Genomic DNA, 16287 nt, shown 5'->3' with positions numbered 1-16287 from the left:
GCCCTGACCACCACTTGCCCTCGGGAGAAAATCTGGTTCATTCAACTTCTGTAATTCGCAAGCAGATGTAGTTCTGATTGTGAAGGGGAGAGCATGTCCATGCCCTCGTACTTCCTCTTCCAAGTCTTCAGTTGACCATGCGATACCACCCCAAACCGATGAGTGTTGCGGAAATGCTCACAATCCCTAGCTGTCGGGAATTGTATTTGTACCTGGACTTGCTCATCTCAATCACTCTCCTTTGCTCTCTTAATTGCCGCATGCCGGAGTAATAGGTATAGAAGCCGAGGCTGGCCAGAGCAGTCGATCCTATGGTCGTTAGACAGCGGCATACGGGGAGTAACGCAAAAAACTGACCGATAACTCTGCAGGACATGCAATCTTCGTCCAAATCCACACCAGTTGGAGAATACTGCGCCTTATTCCAGGGCATCAGATCTCTGAGACCCATGGTATCGATTGTGTCAAGAGTGACGTGGTGAATGTATGCTGAGCATCAAGAACGCGTGCTTAAGATCTGCAGCGACAAAAGTGCATCCCCGCGCCGATGGTCTGCCGACTTCTCACGAACTACTCACCATGAGCGTCGCTATCGAAGCGTTCTACATATTTGACGACCAAATATGCCTACTTGAACACGTCTACAACGGTCGACCGCCGACAGCGAAAGATCTCCTGCCACGACTGCGCGAACAGACCCCGCGTCCTGCGGTCCTGCATCTCCCGAACCTCAATCCACCTACCAACGCCTACACCGTTCTTCACGGCGGCCTCTCGTTGGTATGTACGTCATCAAAAGACGCACCGCCACAGGCAGTGATAGATTTTCTCTATCGAGTGGTCGACATCTTCGAGGACTTCCTCGGTAGTCCGCTCATTAGCACCAAGATTGAGGAAAACTACGAAGTCGTAGCGCAGCTTTTGGTAGAGATGTGCGATGGCGGCATAATCTGCAATACCGAGGGTAACGCACTGAGAGAACAGGTCGAAGTAGCCAGCAATTTAGGCAAGCTCTTTGCGCAAGTTGGGCTGCCTGGTTCATCTCCATCAGTCGCACCAACTACTCTAGCCGCAAGCCTAAAGGCGGCATCCAGTACGGCAAATGGACCAGCAATACCCTGGCGGAAATCGAACGTAAGGCATACAAGCAATGAGCTGTACGTTGATCTCGTAGAGAGTCTATCCGTCATCTATGCGCCTTCGGGACGCCCAATATCAGCCAGAGCACATGGATCCATCCTCTTCACTGCGAAGATATCTGGGGTGCCAGACCTCCTCATGACGCTATCTGCACCCGGAGGAACCAGCGCATCACAGTCCGCTGGGCTGGCGAGGACGATGCAGCTGCCGTCTTTCCACCCCAGTGTTCGACTGAATCGTTGGCGTGATGCGCCCGGCGAGCTGTCCTTCGTTCCACCCGATGGTAAATTCATGCTGGCCAGCTACGAAACTGACCTCATGCCTTCGCCTCTGAACGCTGACGAGCCGCCGCTACGCAGCGAACGAATCTTTCTTCCTGTTGTTCCGGAATTGCGCACCAATCTCGGCCGCAACGGCGCCGACTTCGAGGCGCGAGTGGCCTTGAACAACAGCTTTCCAGGCGCACCTCCTCCACAGAAACCTGGCCCATCGACAAGAGCAGGCTCTGTTACAACACCCTTTTCTTTTGGAAGCGCCGCAGGAGCAAATTCGAGCGCCCCAACTCTCGAGGCCGTGATGATCAGCATCCCCTTCCCAGATAACGTGCGAAGCGTGACAGAGCTGAAACCCTCCCGTGGCGAGGCGACCTTCAACCAGTTCAGTAACGTGGTGGAATGGAGGATACCCACAAAGGACGGCTTCTCTGTGAGCGGGCTGGCAACTCTAAATGGAACTGTCACTGGCCCACTTGGCTCCGACGGAGATGATGGCACTGAGATCATGTCACAGACACTCTCCGAGTACTATGACGATGCAAGTCTGGGCGTACATGGCCAAGGTGCGGAATTGAATGGAAATGGAAACAGCACTGAGAAGGCTAGAAGAGTGCCAAATGTTAGAGGCTTGATGCCGCAATCTATTGCGGCCAGCTTCGCAGTCAAGGGATGGCTTGCGAGTGGCATCAAGGTCTCCAGCCTGGTGGTGGATACGAAACGAAGTAAAGGACTGGGTGACGGTGTGAAGCCGTACAAGGGAGTCAAGTATTTGACCATCAGCAAAAGCGGTGTAGAACGTAGGCTAGACTAACATGACTACTGCCACAAAATCATTCAATTGTCACGTATTCCACTGCAATATGACTATCGTTGTCAAGCCTCGGGGGTGACTTGGAAGCAAGCCTCAGGCAGTGAATTGGTTGCCACTAAGCCAAAAGGGAAAATCTGTAAAAGCAGCGGCACCTGCACATTTGGAGACAGACCTTCGAAGGCGCGTTCAACGCGTTTCGCTGCGCTCATCACCTTCTACCAACAATTGCTTCAACTGTTGCCTTGATACTAGACATGATCCGATAGCGCTGGGCCCTTGCTGTAGATCTGTTTCGATGCCAACACCGCACGGCCTACCCGAGACTCGATAACAATGGCCGACGGCGGGAGCCTCCACAATGTACCCCTGGTCCTCGACAATGGCAGCGGTACAATTCGAGCCGGCTTCGCTGGGACAGACCTCCCTGCTGCCTACTTTCCATCATACGTCGGCAGGCCGAAACATACCAGAGTTCTAGCGGGTGCGTTAGAGGGAGAAGTGTTTATTGGACCGCGAGCGCAAGAGTTGCGAGGCCTGCTCAAGGTCAAATACCCGCTTGAACATGGCGTTGTCACCGATTGGGACGATATGGAGCGGATCTGGACCTACGTCTACGAACATGAGCTCAAAACGCTGAGCGAAGAACATCCCGTCCTCCTTACCGAACCTCCTCAGAACCCACGCACGAACAGAGAAATGGCGGCTCAGATCCTCTTTGAACAGTTCAACGTACCGGCCATCTACATGTCCATACAGGCTGTCCTCAGTCTGTACGCCAGCGGTCGCACAACAGGTATCGTTCTCGATAGCGGTGACGGAGTCACACACGCCGTACCCGTCTACGAAGGTTTTGCAATCAACAACAGTGTCCGAAGAATCGACGTGGCCGGTCGCGATGTCACCGAGCAGATGCAGCTGCTGCTTCGCAAAAGCGGCCATGTATTTCACACCAGCGCTGAGAAGGAAATCGTTCGGATCATGAAGGAGAAGACATCATATGTGTCGCTTGACCCGCGCAAGGAAGAGAAAGAGTGGTCTCAAGGTCTGTGGAAGGCCGACAAACGGGAAGCGCTATATGAGCTACCAGACGGCCAGAAGATCAAGATCGGCGCCGAGCGGTTCAGGGCGCCGGAGATTCTGTTCGACCCAGAGCTGATCGGCCTTGAGTATCCAGGCGTTCATCAGATGCTCGTAGATTCCATTAGCCGGGTCGACATGGATCTCCGCAAGAATCTGTTTGCGAATATCGTCATGAGCGGCGGCACAACGTTGACCAAGGGATTTGGTGATCGTTTGTTGACGGAATTGCAGCGACAGGCGGTCAAGGATACACACATCAAGATCTTTGCGCCACCGGAACGCAAGTACAGCACGTGGATTGGAGGCAGCATCTTGGCCGGATTGAGCACCTTCAGAAAGGTAAGGGATCCTCACCTCGCATTGTTTATTGGCATGCTAACACGAAGGCAGATGTGGGTCAGCATCGACGACTGGCACGAGAACCCAGACATCATCCATAGCAAATTTACGTGAGCAGAAGGCGGCCCGCCCTGGGCGGTACCCGATGAGGAGACCACAACAATCATGACCGCGGTGTCCAACGTCAAGACCAGGCGGTCAGACAAGCGTCCGCCTAGAACACCGGCCAAACGACAGGAAAAGAGCCAGCGCCAATCAGCACCTATGGGCAACAAGTGCTGGATCTGCTGGCGCCGGGCCTGGCATGACCGATTGCGGGGGAGCACGAAAGGCTGGATGCCGGGCCAGGATAATCTGGGGAAGGTCGATCCCAGGTACAGGAGAAAGGTTCGAATTTTCTGCAAGGAACGGCTGGCTCGACGGATCGAATGTCCGCAGAAGATGTTCACCATCAAGTATGGTACCGGAGGTTTGTTGCTGGTACTTGTGAAAAGTATACTTGAGTACTACTCGCTACATGGCATGTACAGTCTAGGGCGATTGATGAGACGCCGCCCACCATCGAATGGGCAGAGGCGGTGGCTACACGTTGTCAGTCATCATGTTGCAATCGGCCGACGTGATGGTGGAATAATGAATGCTGCAGATGGTGGTTCTCATTACCCCCAGGAAACCACGGTCCCCGCCGGCAGCGACATATCTCTTACCCCATGAAAACCAAGTTGGCGAGACCAGCAGCGGCACATGACTAACGTATTTCCCCTTCCGCTCTCCACGTGATGCGTGCATTCTTGGCCGCCCGCCGGATATGACATCCTGCGTCATCCTGCGACGACAAAAATCCTTTCACGCCATCTTGCGCTAAGCTTGGATGCTTTGCCCCAGGTGACTTGTGTTCGAAGGCAAAAGTTTACCATTCTTTGCCCCCTAGGGGTTTCGCGGCCCATGCGCGTCTCAGCCAGAGCCAGCGTGACCGCAAATTTTTGCAGGCGCTTTCCAGTTAACGGCAGGCGGCGGCATTTCGATGTGTCAACGACCCATTGTTGGCAAGATCACGCAGCACCTGCTGGGCTGCTGGGCTTGACGTCTTGGAACACGCGGAGCCCGCCAATTTCCTCCTAGGAGACCAGAGAACGCTGAAGAATTTTGCGTTGACACATCACCTAGTGCTGGTTAATGGGGTAGCATATATAGCTGGCGCCCGGGGTGCCGTACCATTCCCTTATCACTTGGCTGAAGATAACTTACGAATATCTATTATTCTCATTACCTACCAACAATCTACCTGCTACTCATCACTATCTGAATACCTCGCCACCAATAGCTTCCCACTATAAGCTTTGGTACCCAATCACAGCAACAGCCATCACCGTCCAATCACATCATCAGGTCGAATACTTCCTGACCACCACCATCACCACCAGTTGACCTCACCGTCGCCCAACAACACATACACACACATACAACCACTATCACAATGCCATCCTCAACCTCATCACGCACCTACTCCCTCCTCGAACCCCACCCACACGCCACACCCCGAGCCTACCTCGCCACCGGCCGCGGCGGCGCCGGCAACTACACGCGCGCTCCCTCGAACCTCACCTCAGGCGCCACCGCCCAAGGTCCCCCCTCACGCATCCACCTCTCTTCCATCAGCAGCGCGGCCCCTCGCTCACCGTCAACATCAGACGCTTCCACCACGGGCTCATCCAAGTCCCGCTCCTCCTCGTCCACGTCGGGGGGCTTCCACTCCGGCCGCGGCGGCGCCGGCAACGTCCACCCGTCGACCGAGCGCGCCATCTTCTCCTTTGACGAAGAGCTCGAGCGGCAGATGGGCCAGGAGCGGCGGGCGGCACCCGTGTACCATGTCGGTCGTGGCGGTGCCGGCAACGTCTATGCCAGCAGTGGTGGTGCCGTGACGGCGTATCCCAAAGCTGGTCGGAGGAGCGGCTCGGAGAGCGAGGGCGATGACCGCAGGAGTGAGAAGTCGGTTGGGTCGGTGGATAGTGGGGCGGATGTGGCGACGAGGGCCGTGGGGAGGGCGTGGAAGAAGATGGTTGGTGGGCATTGAATCGATTTGATCGGTTGGGTGCCTTCTTGATTGATCGATTGATCGATTCATCCACAAATATCTTTGGGCCGATTTACTCTAGCGAAGGGGTGTTTGCATGGGACATGACAGCGAGCGAGCGAGCAAGGTGCTTTCACAAATGGATGGGACGGTACCCCATGGGACGACAAAAAGCTGAGGGTGAGTTTGGGGTGACATTTTAATTACGGCCATAAAGATTTGTTGAGGTACTCACCTCTGGCCAGTCTTAGTCTATGATGTCTTGCATGGCACTGGGAAATGGTTGCGATAGGTATGGCCTCCTATTCCTATCATCGTCATCTACGGAACAGCTGTGGCAGTCAGCGATATTAGCGGTTGCATATGCATATCACGGCTTGGTGGCGAAACACACGATCCATTCCTTTCAATCATCATCTTACGTATATTGCTCATGCTCATGTCCTGTGATACGTCAACAAACGTGTCCGCGCTCGCTCGCGCCACAGGACGCGCCAGGGGGGTTCAAGGATAGTGTCGCTGCTTTATTACTGCTATGCGATTTAGGTTAGACCACATCCTGTCCAGCACCGCTAGGCCTCACCATCCAGGCCATCCCAAGAGCCCGTCCAAATGATAGCTCGTCCCTCTGAGCGCGTCTCTGATGCAGTGCAAACCATTTGTACGCCTAAGACGACTCAAGGCTCACCTTTCTACATATTCCCCAGCAAATAACGCATTCCTGCCCACTGCTCGCGGCCACTGGGCAAGATCTGGCTGGCGGGCAACACAAAGCCATTCGCCCCAGTATCCCTCAATTCGATCGTCAGACTGTACTCTGCGCCCGCCACGTCTCCGAGATAATCAGTGCTGCTGCCGGACGTTGCATACAGTGTGCGACAGCTCGGCCCAGTTGTCCACCGCGTACCACCCTGCGCGCGGATTGCGTTGCCGGTGCCTGCGGCTAGACTATCATGTTCGGCTTGGTTAGGTGCCACCGCGCTGCAGGAATAGCCGTAGGGCGTCAAGATGTACTGTCCATACGAGTGCCAGTCGATGTATAGCTTGATGCCTTGACCCCCTTGAAGTGACTGGATCTGGCTTATGAGCCCTCGAACCTCTGGGCTGTCGCCCTGGGATCTTCCCCTGTATGTTTGATCACATGGATTGGTACTAGATCCACCCGGAACGTTCCACATGTAAGGCCAGTTCCTGTTGATATCGGTGCCGAGACAGGAGCTACCGGAGGGGGCGGCAGAGCGGTTCTTACGCCAGAGACGGTCGTTGGTCTGAGAGTAGGCAAAACCATCAGGGTTGACAATTGGCATGATGTAGAAGTCGTAGGAGTCGAGAAAGCCGCGAGTCGTGGCGTCTGATGCGTAGGTTGTAAGAAGCTGATAGGCAATGTACTCAACTGTCATGGTGGAAATCCATTCACGGGCGTGACTGAAATAGTTAGCAGGGGATGAAGTCAGGACCATGTGAAAGTCAGCTTACACTGTGCCGTGAAAGAGAACAGCAGGCCGGGAACCTTTACCGCCACTGCCCCATAGGTGAATGCCGGTCAGAGCTCGTCCTTGCACCGATGTACCAGACGTGATAATCTCAGATCGCGAGCTAAAGGCAGCCTGTAAGTCGCGTAGGAACTGAATGTGATCGTTGTACGAATGATAATTGTTGAACCAATTAGCACTGGGGACACTACCACTCTGACGAGCTGTAAGGTCAGACGAGTCGTCGATGATCGATTCGGCCGCGATGTCGGCTCCCAGGTCTTCATGCATAATGGTCGCATTGAGACCTAGGGCTTCGAAGTCGGCCAGCTGATTTGGAGCTAAGGCAACATCGATGTGCTGCGAGAGATCCCGATTCCATGGCTCAGTGGAGAATAAAGACAGCTTCTCTTCAATAGCGGCGAGACTGTCGCCAGTAGCGATGCGGAAGACCTTGAACCCATCGTAAGACACGGGACTTTCATCGCGAGAGATGACGAGGCACGATGCCAAAGGCAGAATGAGTGGCAGGGATTGAAGAAGCTTCATGTTGAACGAGTGACCATGGGCTAGAGCAGCTGGAGGACCGAACAGTGTTGATACTCGATCATCCAGTCTTATACAATGCTGAGATAGCTAGTCTGGGCAGGTAAGATTGGCAGTGAAGCATTGCACTTACTGGGCTGCCTTGATAGGAAGGGACGTCCCGCGAGCCAAGACGAGTGAAGTCGACCGTCGAGTCTTTTGACCATGTCGCGAGCCTGCATAGTCTGGAGTATTGACCGCGGTAGCTACGGTTAACAAGGTCTGGAGAGTTGGATATACACGGATAGGTGGTCGAATGCCTGCTCTGATGTTACCTAATCTCCGTGCTTGCATCTGTAAGGCAGCTCTGGGGGAAGCTCAAGCACATCGGTTCGAGTGCCGCAGGCATTGCCTGCATCTCATTCCCCACAAGATAATGATGCGGCCCACGCCATTGGCCGTTCTCCGCCCGAAGCGACGGCAAGCGTGGACGATCGCGAAGTCTTGGTCCGCGATGTGGCTTCGGACGTTGCGTTAGACGAGGAAGGTGGAAGAGTGGAAGTCGAGGGATTGCCTTGCCAAGCGGTACAGGGGGGTTCTCAGCAAATCAAAGCCCGGCGATATGCCTAAATGACTTCTCGGCAGGGGCGCCTACGAAACCGACCTGCAGCCAATAGCACTGCCTTTAACTGCCCCAATCTAACAGGCCTTCGCCTCGACTTGGGGTGAGGACGACTGTATCTCACTTGGCTCTATAACTTTCCAACACTTGGCCCTTGATGACGGTCGAAGGGTGAAGCTCTACTTGTACGAGCAAAGTCAGCCAGGAGTCTTGTTGCCTCCTGCATTGCTAACATGTTCTTTGTATGACTGACGCGTACTGTCTCACGCAGTATCTCATGTCATAGGGATTTTTAGCCTTACAACATTCAGTCACCAGAGAGCTCGGACGCCGGTTCTGATCACCACATCTCAAACGTCATGCGCAAGAGCCTGACGGTCGATACTCGTAGCCGTGGGACTGTAGCTTCATTCCAGAGCACTCTTCGCAGCCGGCTCATCGATACAGCCATGCTGGAGAGCGTGTTGCGAGGTGGCGCGTTGTCCTTCTTCCTCCACCCGCCATTTTGAGTCTGCCTTCGACGGCCTTAAAACGTTATTCACGATGAACAAATGAATAACTCTACTCTCAGTTGGCCTGACCATCCTTTGACTAAGACAGCCGTGAGGAGTCGTTCAGAAAGGATGACTCCTCGTCATGATCAGCTGCGCCAAATGTAAGACGTGCTGTGGCAGTTTTTTATTTGAAGCCTGGAAACGACAACTTTGACTTCCAACTGATCTTACGTCTTCATTGACGGCTGGCTCATCAAGATGGCACACGAAGCTCGGACGTGGGTCGAATACATCGACATAGCTACTAATTCGGCTGAAGAGCATCCGGTGCTCGCTCTACCTGGACACCGCGATTCGCAGTCGGACTTTACGTATTACTCAGCTCGGAGCCTGCGACGGCTGGCAGATAATGCGGCCTCTGTCTACGTTGACGGTGGTCTAAGGCCACGACAGAGCGGCGAAAGACCTCTGCTGGTTGCTCTCTTTGGCTACGGAACCATTGAATGGGCTGTAGGTGTTTTCGTTGACACTGATTCTGACTGACGCATGTCAAGGCTTCGTTCTTCGCCATCACAAGGATGGGACATGCCGTTTTCAACCTGTCGTCTAGATTGTCTGAGGACTATGTGGCAAGGCTGCTTGTGAAGAGCGACCCCGATGTATTGGTTCACGATCGACCTGTCGTTCTGCCAAATGAGGGCGTTGTTCGATTGCCACTGGTCGAAGGGCAGCTCTTGACGTCTGCCATCAAGAAATCCTTGGGAGAAATAACCTGCGACCCGAAAACCATTGCAGGAAGCGATACTGTCTTCATCTGCCATTCGTCAGGCACGACATCCCTACCGAAGCTCTTACCTTTCAGTAACGATGACTGGATGACTCGACAGCGGACGATGCGACTCATTTATCGTGATGACAAACGCGAATGGGCCGCATCCGCCATGTACAACATCGTGGGGCTTAATCGACTTACTCGCAGTCTCACCAAAACAGCGCCGACCTTTTTCGATAATGATCGCGTCAACTTTACCACGGACAGTATCATGTCATTTCTCGACGAAGCGCAGCTCGACTTTATCTCCACAACGCCGTACACGTTGAACTTGATTGCCCGAGCGAAAGGTGGAATCCGCACGTTGCGGGGATACGAGAAGGTTACAGTGTTTGGCGCCGTATGTCCGGACGAACTGGGCGATATGCTCAGCCGTGAAGGGATCTTTGTACTCGATACTTACGCCTCAACCGAGACGGGCATCCTTCTGGAGTCCGCAAAGCCAGATCGTGATACAGCGTGGAAGTGGCTGTTGCCTTCCCCACCAAAGAAAGCATTTCTCGACATGCGCCCCGTCCAAGGTCACGACAACGTCTTCGAGTTGGTCCTCCTTCCAGGGTGTCCCGAAGTTTTGAGCGCGTTCGCAGCCGAGGACGGGCACTACTACACGAAGGATCTATTCTTGAGGCATCCAACAAAGCCAGATGCCTGGAAGATCATCGGACGCAAGGACGACGAGATCAAGGTTTATCAGAGGGACCGTCAGACGATAGTGAACGCCATTCCGTACGAGCAAGAGTTGATGCATGACAACGAGGATCTGGTGGACGACATCGTCCTCTTCGGACAGGGACGCGGCAAGCTGGGCGTGCTAGCCTTCGCTGCAGCTGCCTCTCCGGGCTCTGTCACCGCTGATCTGGTGTTGAGTCGCGTCTGGGAGACCATCGAACGGCGTATCAATGGCAAGATGACTGTCGGAATCAACCGAGATATGATTGTTCCGCTTGACGTTAGGGGGAAAAGGCTACCGCGAACATGGAAATTCAATCTCATGCGAGCACAAATATATTTGCGATTCGAAGATGAGATCAACTTAGCCTACGAACGGTCTGCCGATGCAGTCGTTGACCGAGACAGATCTGGAGCAGTGAAGGAGGCTCAGCTCTAGCAATAGTTCGGCAGCAGGTTTCCAGTGCTACATTCTCATCTGGCATGGAGGCTAGTTGGAGTAAATTGCATCCGCAGCCGCCTTGGAGGGCCTGGCGGGGTGGTAGACGTGCGGGGATGCGAAAGGACCTCTACAGTAATAATCATGCAATTCTATTGCCTTAGCGACCTACAGTTTTCTTGAGTGACAAGTCACGCTGATCTTGGGTCTATTCTTCACAGCCCTGTGCCGTCTTAGACACGTTGTTGCCTTGTTGCCTTGTTCCGTGAATACGACGTACTGCATCCGATATGTCCTCCTCGGAGCCCCACTCGCATTCCCATGACCACCCTCACGAGCACGACCACAGCCATGACCACAGCCACGACCACGATCATCACCACGAGTTCGGGAACCCTCCGCCCGACGACTGGAGACACACTGGCGTGCAGGTAATCCCAGCAGACTCGCTGGACTCCAATACAGCCCAGACTCCTGGCATGGTAGGTATTTGTGCTTTTCCCCCTTCATCTGCTCCGGAGGTTCGCCGAGAAGCCAAGACGCCGACGATAACCTCTTGCTCATTCGTGTCACGGGTGAATACCTCCGAGCCTGCCTCCCGGAGCATGAATATAGCTGTCCCCCGCCAGTTCTGCAACACCAGTCCCTCTTTGCTGGACCCTCGACCCTTTCCCCACAGTCAAACCCTTGACGCCCACTGCCATCCCATCCGCTCTTCCTTTTTGCCCGCTTCACCGAGCCCGCAACTAACATGCCACCCTTTCTCCCATCGAACAGAACCGCGCCGCCGCCGTAACCGCCGCCCGCACACGCGGCCTCGCCACCAAGCTGTGGGCCGGCACAGTCAAGATCCACCCCAACGCCAAGACCGGCGCGCATCACCACGGACACCTCGAGTCCATCATCTACGTCGTCAAAGGTCGGGCGCGCATGCGCTGGGGCGAGAAGCTCGAGTACGTGGCCGAGGCGGGCGAGGGGGACTTTATCTTCGTGCCGCCGTACGTACCGCATCAGGAGATCAATGCGATGGAGGGTGAGGAGTTGGAGTGCGTGCTTGTGAGGAGCGATGGGGAGGCGGTGGCGGTGAACCTGCCGGATTTGGAACCTGTGGTAAGTGGCTGTGGTTTTCTTCTGTCTTGGTCAGGCCATCGGTACAGTAGTTTCGATGGTGGTTGTGGTTGGCAAGGTTTGAGGATCATGGCTGACCAGCATCTCCGACAATAGGAGAAACCTGAGAATGTGGCGTGGATTGACCCTACGCACGCAAACTTGCCAGGCGCACAGCAATAGCGGTGACATTGTGTTCAGGACATTCGGTGCTGGATGGGGGATGTCAAGGTGACAGCTGATATAGGTCTTGAGATGTGAAGGCATGAGTATACTGCTTAGCGTAGTTCATACTCCGCTACTCTGAGGTATCAACACCAGGAGGCGTGCATCAGATGTCCAATCAAGAATATACCTCAAAAGATTGGTTGGAGTAGATAGCGACCCCGCGCTTCGGGTTGCATCTCCATCCGAGTCATTGTTGACATCCCCAAGTGCCTCGGCTGGCTGCGTGTGCAATTATCCTGCGTCGATCTGCCCTGTATTCATGCTCTCAATAGCTAGACTTGGAATTAGGGGGGCAGAAAAGGTCGAGCACCTTTGACAGAACCAACATGAGAGCTGTACAATTCCACGGAGCGCGCGATGTCCGCGTCGAGACTGTGTCTGAGCCATTCGCCCAACCTAACCAAGTACTCATAGACATCGAGTGGTGTGGTATATGCGGCTCAGATCTTCATGAATACAAGTCCGGACCTCAATTCATTCAACGCAAGCAATCCACTCAAACAACGACAGGGGAGTGCCAGCCGGTGACGATGGGTCATGAATTCTGTGGCAGAGTTCGAGAGCTGCCTGATAGCTACACGGGAGCGTTGAAGGTCGGTCTGCCAGTAATGGTTGATCCCAGACTCGTGTGTGGACACTGTGACGCTTGCGTCAGGTCTGCGTCGAATGTCTGCAAGGACCTGGGATTTCTCGGGCTGAGCGGTGGCGGTGGCGGCCTGTCGGAGACGGTAGCTGTCGATGTCAATAAGTGTTACGCACTGCCAGAGAACGCTGAACTAGAGATAGCTGCGCTAATTGAGCCGCTGGCCGTGGCACGGCACGCCGTGCGGGTATCGAAACTTGACAAGTTCCATGACCTGACCGTGCTGGTCCTTGGAGGTGGGCCAATTGGGCAAGCAGTGGTTCATGACCTGGCAGTTCAGGGTGCTGGGCAAGTCCTTCTTTCAGAGCCGGCCGAGGCACGACAGAAACAAGTGCGGAATATGAAAGCTACAGTCATTGATCCCAGCAAAGATGACGTTGCCGTTGTTTGTCTGGAGAGAACCCAGGGGGTGGGTGTGGACGTGGTTTTCGATTGCGCTGGAGCTGCGGCGGCAATGAACGCAGCATTTTCCGCGCTCCGGGTCAAGGGAACGTATGTGACTGTCGCAGGCTGGCAGGCTCCGGTAAGTACACAAGCCTCGCAAGCATCGCTACCAAGATGCCGACTGATACTGGTCAGTTCACGGTCCCGTTTGCGCCTCTAATGTTGAAGGAAGTTTCCATCCTTGGTTCAATGGCATACGATGACCAGGATTTCGCCGAGGTGGTGAGGAATTTCTGTGAAGGTAAGATAGTAAGGCTCGAGATCTTGCGCCACGACTGACTGGCACATAGGTAAATATAAAAACCTTGCAGATATGGTAACTTCTCGAATCGGGTTCGCGCAGGTCGTACAGGAGGGGTTCGAGCAGCTGATTAGTAGCACTGACAGCTTGAGGCACGTGAAGATTCTGGTCACGCCGAGACAAGAGCTGCTCAGGGTTTGAGAGCCAGAAACAAGGTGCGAAGGTCTATCACCGACGCACTGCCTCAGTAAAGAAATAGAACCAGAACTCAACGATCAGATGAATGGCTGGTTACGATGAAGTGAGGCATTAGTCAGGAAGAGTACAGATCAGCGGAGAACGATACGCTAGCTTCTCCCACGTAGAGTCTGCACAAATTGTGTCCAGCGGCATTGCAAATAACAGAAAGGAATTCCTGATCGAAGTAGCGGTGGTAGGCATGAATATGACATTTCTTGCCGCTTTACACATCGCGCCAAGCTGCAACCTTGGCACGAGCTGACCTTAAGGCGGCGACAAATTCAAATGCGGTCTCCCGCCGCAGTTCAACTTCAGGTCCTCACAGCCTTCTAGCTTGAAGTCCTGTCCACATACCCACTCTACGGATCTGACTGCGGAACGCTTTGCAGCTTAAGTCGACAACTTGAGAAGACATATCAAAAGATCAACCATGCCGCGTTTCTTCTGCGAATACTGCGATGTCTACCTCACCCACGACTCCATGTCGGTGCGCAAAGCACACAATAGTGGTCGCAACCATTTGCGCAACGTGATCGACTACTACCAGCAGATCGGCCACGAGAAAACACAATCTGTCATTGACTCCATCGCCTCCTCATACTCTGCCGAAGGTCTGCAACAGCCCAACCTGAACCTGGTTCAGCCTGGCGGTGGTTTTCCCCCTCCGCCTCATGGCTTCCCTGGTACGTTCCATAGCAGCGTGATCCCAGACGTTGTATATCTTGAGCGTCTCCCGCTAAAGTACTCACAGGTCTTCCGGGAATGCCCCCTCCACCCTTCGGTATGACTCCTGGTCAGGGTCCTGCCATGCCACCTGCGCCTGGAGGTCAAGGCATGCCATTCCCTCCGTTTCCACCTAACGGACAGCCCCCGCCGAATCTTCCTAATGGCATGCCATTTCCTCCCCCCGGCGGCTTTCCGGGTGGCAGACTTCCTCCGTTCCCACCTCCTGGCGCACCGGGTGGGTTTCCTCCAAATCCATCAGGCCCTCCAGGTGGTCCAAGTCCCGGGCCTCAACATCAAGGCTCTGCGCCAGGACCCCCGGGCTACCATGCTGCGCCACCTCCGCCGGGTCTAGATGCCCGTCGTTAGTCACATCGCCCGTCAGATGAATCAAGAAAGAGACCAAGAGCCTACGAACATACGGTATCGCGTGTACGCGAACCGAAACGAACAATACTCGCTAAGCCAGCATCTAGCTACGCGCAAGGTACCACGAGTCGCACTAAGCGAAATGGTGGAACACCAGGACAGAAACCGGGGCAGGTTGGAATGGGCATTCGGGCACCGCTCGAAGATCTGTCACGAGACTAGGCCGGTGAAGTATATCCTCTCGCATCTGCCTCTTGCAGCGGGTGTGTGATCAAGGTCGCAACGACAAGGGGCATCTCTCCGCCGTGGTTGAGCATAAAATGGATCCAACGTTGGTCAGTGATGGTGGCAGAATGGCCGCGAGCGACGTTTTGAAGGTGTTCAGCGGAAAGCTCGGTACGACGCGAAGGCAGTGTTCACAAACAAAGGGAAGTGGCGGCTCGGCCGCAGCGCTTTCCACGGCAGTTCAAGTCAACAGAGGCAGTCAGACAAGGCAGGTACAATGCCAAAGTTCGTGACACAACTCAGCGCTTTGTTCGTTGCGCGCTCTCACCGTCATTTCACCTATGGACAAGAACGATGCATTTATTCTTGCGGGGTCTTTCCTCACACCAATCCTCGTTGTCGTATTTCTAGCACTCTCCATTCACTGCATCCTGACATTTGTGCACAAGCGCCAACAAGCAGCCCTACGAACACGAGCCAACTCAGTCTCGACACTCGTTTGACCAGACTCCCAACATGATAAATGCCAGTGAGCAGAAACGCAGCCCCCCCTATCAGCACCCACTCGTCCGGCCAAGCAGCAGCAGCACTTTTCCATCCTCTACGACTGTGCCGTCGCAGCAGATTCCACCTCCAGTGACCTTCGACCAGATCCTGCCTGCCTCAAAGCCTTCGAGTAGTCAACCTGGAACTCCAGATAAGCCAGGACTACTCAACACTCTTGCTCCTCAGCCTACAAACACTCAGCCAGATCCACCTCATGAGTCCCGCACTGCCCGCTTCCTCGCTCGATTCCGCGCAAAAAGCGTGGATCCGGTCGAAGACAGCGAAAGACAGCCTTCTACTTCCAAGCATCCCACTCGCGACCGGCGCGCCCGCAAGGAACTCCGCACAGCTTCGCGTGAACGCGTTCAGCGGTACAAGGCTGATAAGAAAGAGGCGCAGCGTCATGAGAAGGCTAGAACGCAGTGGCTGGGTGGTCTGGCATGGGGCTTTGATCCTACTGCGGGTAAAGGTCCAGACCCGAGACACGTGGATGACAACCGAGTTTCCTGTTCTTCCGCTTCGTCCTCAGCCAGGGGTGATAGAGGCAGAGCTCGAGAACGTGACAGCGTTGGAGGTCCCGGTATCAAAGACCAAGACAGTGAGTGGGGCACCGAAGCTGGAGGTCCGGGCAAAGATGCCACATATTGGTACGGTTTGAAGCCGAAGCACCGTGAATGTACTCAGCGAGGGTAGCAGTGGCCGGACAAGGTCTGGAGGGCCGTGATCTCTATCCTCTCCCACGGGACAAC

The 16287-nt window shown here is 54.5% G+C and overlaps 10 protein-coding genes across 10 annotated transcripts; 8 read left to right on the top strand and 2 right to left on the bottom strand.

Annotated features, from left to right (window-relative positions):
• Positions 1-127: 127 nt before the first annotated feature.
• Positions 128-451, bottom strand: HMPREF1541_03489 (uncharacterized protein; the record flags this gene model as incomplete). Its single annotated transcript, XM_008717840.1, has 2 exons — positions 128-309; positions 358-451. The coding sequence occupies 2 exons, from the start codon at positions 449-451 to the stop codon at positions 128-130; spliced, it is 276 nt and encodes a 91-aa protein (XP_008716062.1).
• Positions 452-579: 128 nt separating this feature from the next.
• HMPREF1541_03488 (uncharacterized protein) lies at positions 580-2226 on the top strand (the record flags this gene model as incomplete). The annotated part of the gene is made up of 1 exon (XM_008717839.1): positions 580-2226. One exon carries the CDS (start codon positions 580-582, stop codon positions 2224-2226), a length of 1647 nt encoding a protein of 548 aa, XP_008716061.1.
• Positions 2227-2559: 333 nt separating this feature from the next.
• HMPREF1541_03487 (actin-like protein) lies at positions 2560-3759 on the top strand (the record flags this gene model as incomplete). The annotated part of the gene is made up of 2 exons (XM_008717838.1): positions 2560-3645; positions 3697-3759. 2 exons carry the CDS (start codon positions 2560-2562, stop codon positions 3757-3759), a joined length of 1149 nt encoding a protein of 382 aa, XP_008716060.1.
• Positions 3760-5122: 1363 nt separating this feature from the next.
• On the top strand, positions 5123-5719 carry HMPREF1541_03486 (uncharacterized protein; the record flags this gene model as incomplete). The annotated part of the gene is made up of 1 exon (XM_008717837.1): positions 5123-5719. One exon carries the CDS (start codon positions 5123-5125, stop codon positions 5717-5719), a length of 597 nt encoding a protein of 198 aa, XP_008716059.1.
• A 692-nt stretch (positions 5720-6411) lies between these two features.
• Positions 6412-7740, bottom strand: HMPREF1541_03485 (uncharacterized protein; the record flags this gene model as incomplete). The annotated part of the gene is made up of 2 exons (XM_008717836.1): positions 6412-7144; positions 7196-7740. The coding sequence occupies 2 exons, from the start codon at positions 7738-7740 to the stop codon at positions 6412-6414; spliced, it is 1278 nt and encodes a 425-aa protein (XP_008716058.1).
• A 1350-nt stretch (positions 7741-9090) lies between these two features.
• Positions 9091-10772, top strand: HMPREF1541_03484 (uncharacterized protein; the record flags this gene model as incomplete). Its single annotated transcript, XM_008717835.1, has 2 exons — positions 9091-9342; positions 9387-10772. 2 exons carry the CDS (start codon positions 9091-9093, stop codon positions 10770-10772), a joined length of 1638 nt encoding a protein of 545 aa, XP_008716057.1.
• Positions 10773-11062: 290 nt separating this feature from the next.
• On the top strand, positions 11063-12062 carry HMPREF1541_03483 (uncharacterized protein; the record flags this gene model as incomplete). The annotated part of the gene is made up of 3 exons (XM_008717834.1): positions 11063-11254; positions 11550-11882; positions 11997-12062. 3 exons carry the CDS (start codon positions 11063-11065, stop codon positions 12060-12062), a joined length of 591 nt encoding a protein of 196 aa, XP_008716056.1.
• A 371-nt stretch (positions 12063-12433) lies between these two features.
• On the top strand, positions 12434-13636 carry HMPREF1541_03482 (chlorophyll synthesis pathway protein BchC; the record flags this gene model as incomplete). Its single annotated transcript, XM_008717833.1, has 3 exons — positions 12434-13273; positions 13330-13435; positions 13485-13636. 3 exons carry the CDS (start codon positions 12434-12436, stop codon positions 13634-13636), a joined length of 1098 nt encoding a protein of 365 aa, XP_008716055.1.
• Positions 13637-14105: 469 nt separating this feature from the next.
• HMPREF1541_03481 (uncharacterized protein) lies at positions 14106-14767 on the top strand (the record flags this gene model as incomplete). Its single annotated transcript, XM_008717832.1, has 2 exons — positions 14106-14358; positions 14427-14767. 2 exons carry the CDS (start codon positions 14106-14108, stop codon positions 14765-14767), a joined length of 594 nt encoding a protein of 197 aa, XP_008716054.1.
• A 741-nt stretch (positions 14768-15508) lies between these two features.
• On the top strand, positions 15509-16231 carry HMPREF1541_03480 (uncharacterized protein; the record flags this gene model as incomplete). The annotated part of the gene is made up of 1 exon (XM_008717831.1): positions 15509-16231. One exon carries the CDS (start codon positions 15509-15511, stop codon positions 16229-16231), a length of 723 nt encoding a protein of 240 aa, XP_008716053.1.
• Between the last annotated feature and the right edge of the window lie 56 nt (positions 16232-16287).

Source organism: Cyphellophora europaea (assembly GCF_000365145.1).
Source record: "Cyphellophora europaea CBS 101466 unplaced genomic scaffold supercont1.3, whole genome shotgun sequence".
In the NCBI taxonomy this organism is placed as follows: Eukaryota; Fungi; Ascomycota; class Eurotiomycetes; order Chaetothyriales; family Cyphellophoraceae; genus Cyphellophora; species Cyphellophora europaea.
Note: the sequence above shows the minus strand (reverse complement) of the source record. Positions and strands in the feature narration are given on the sequence as shown.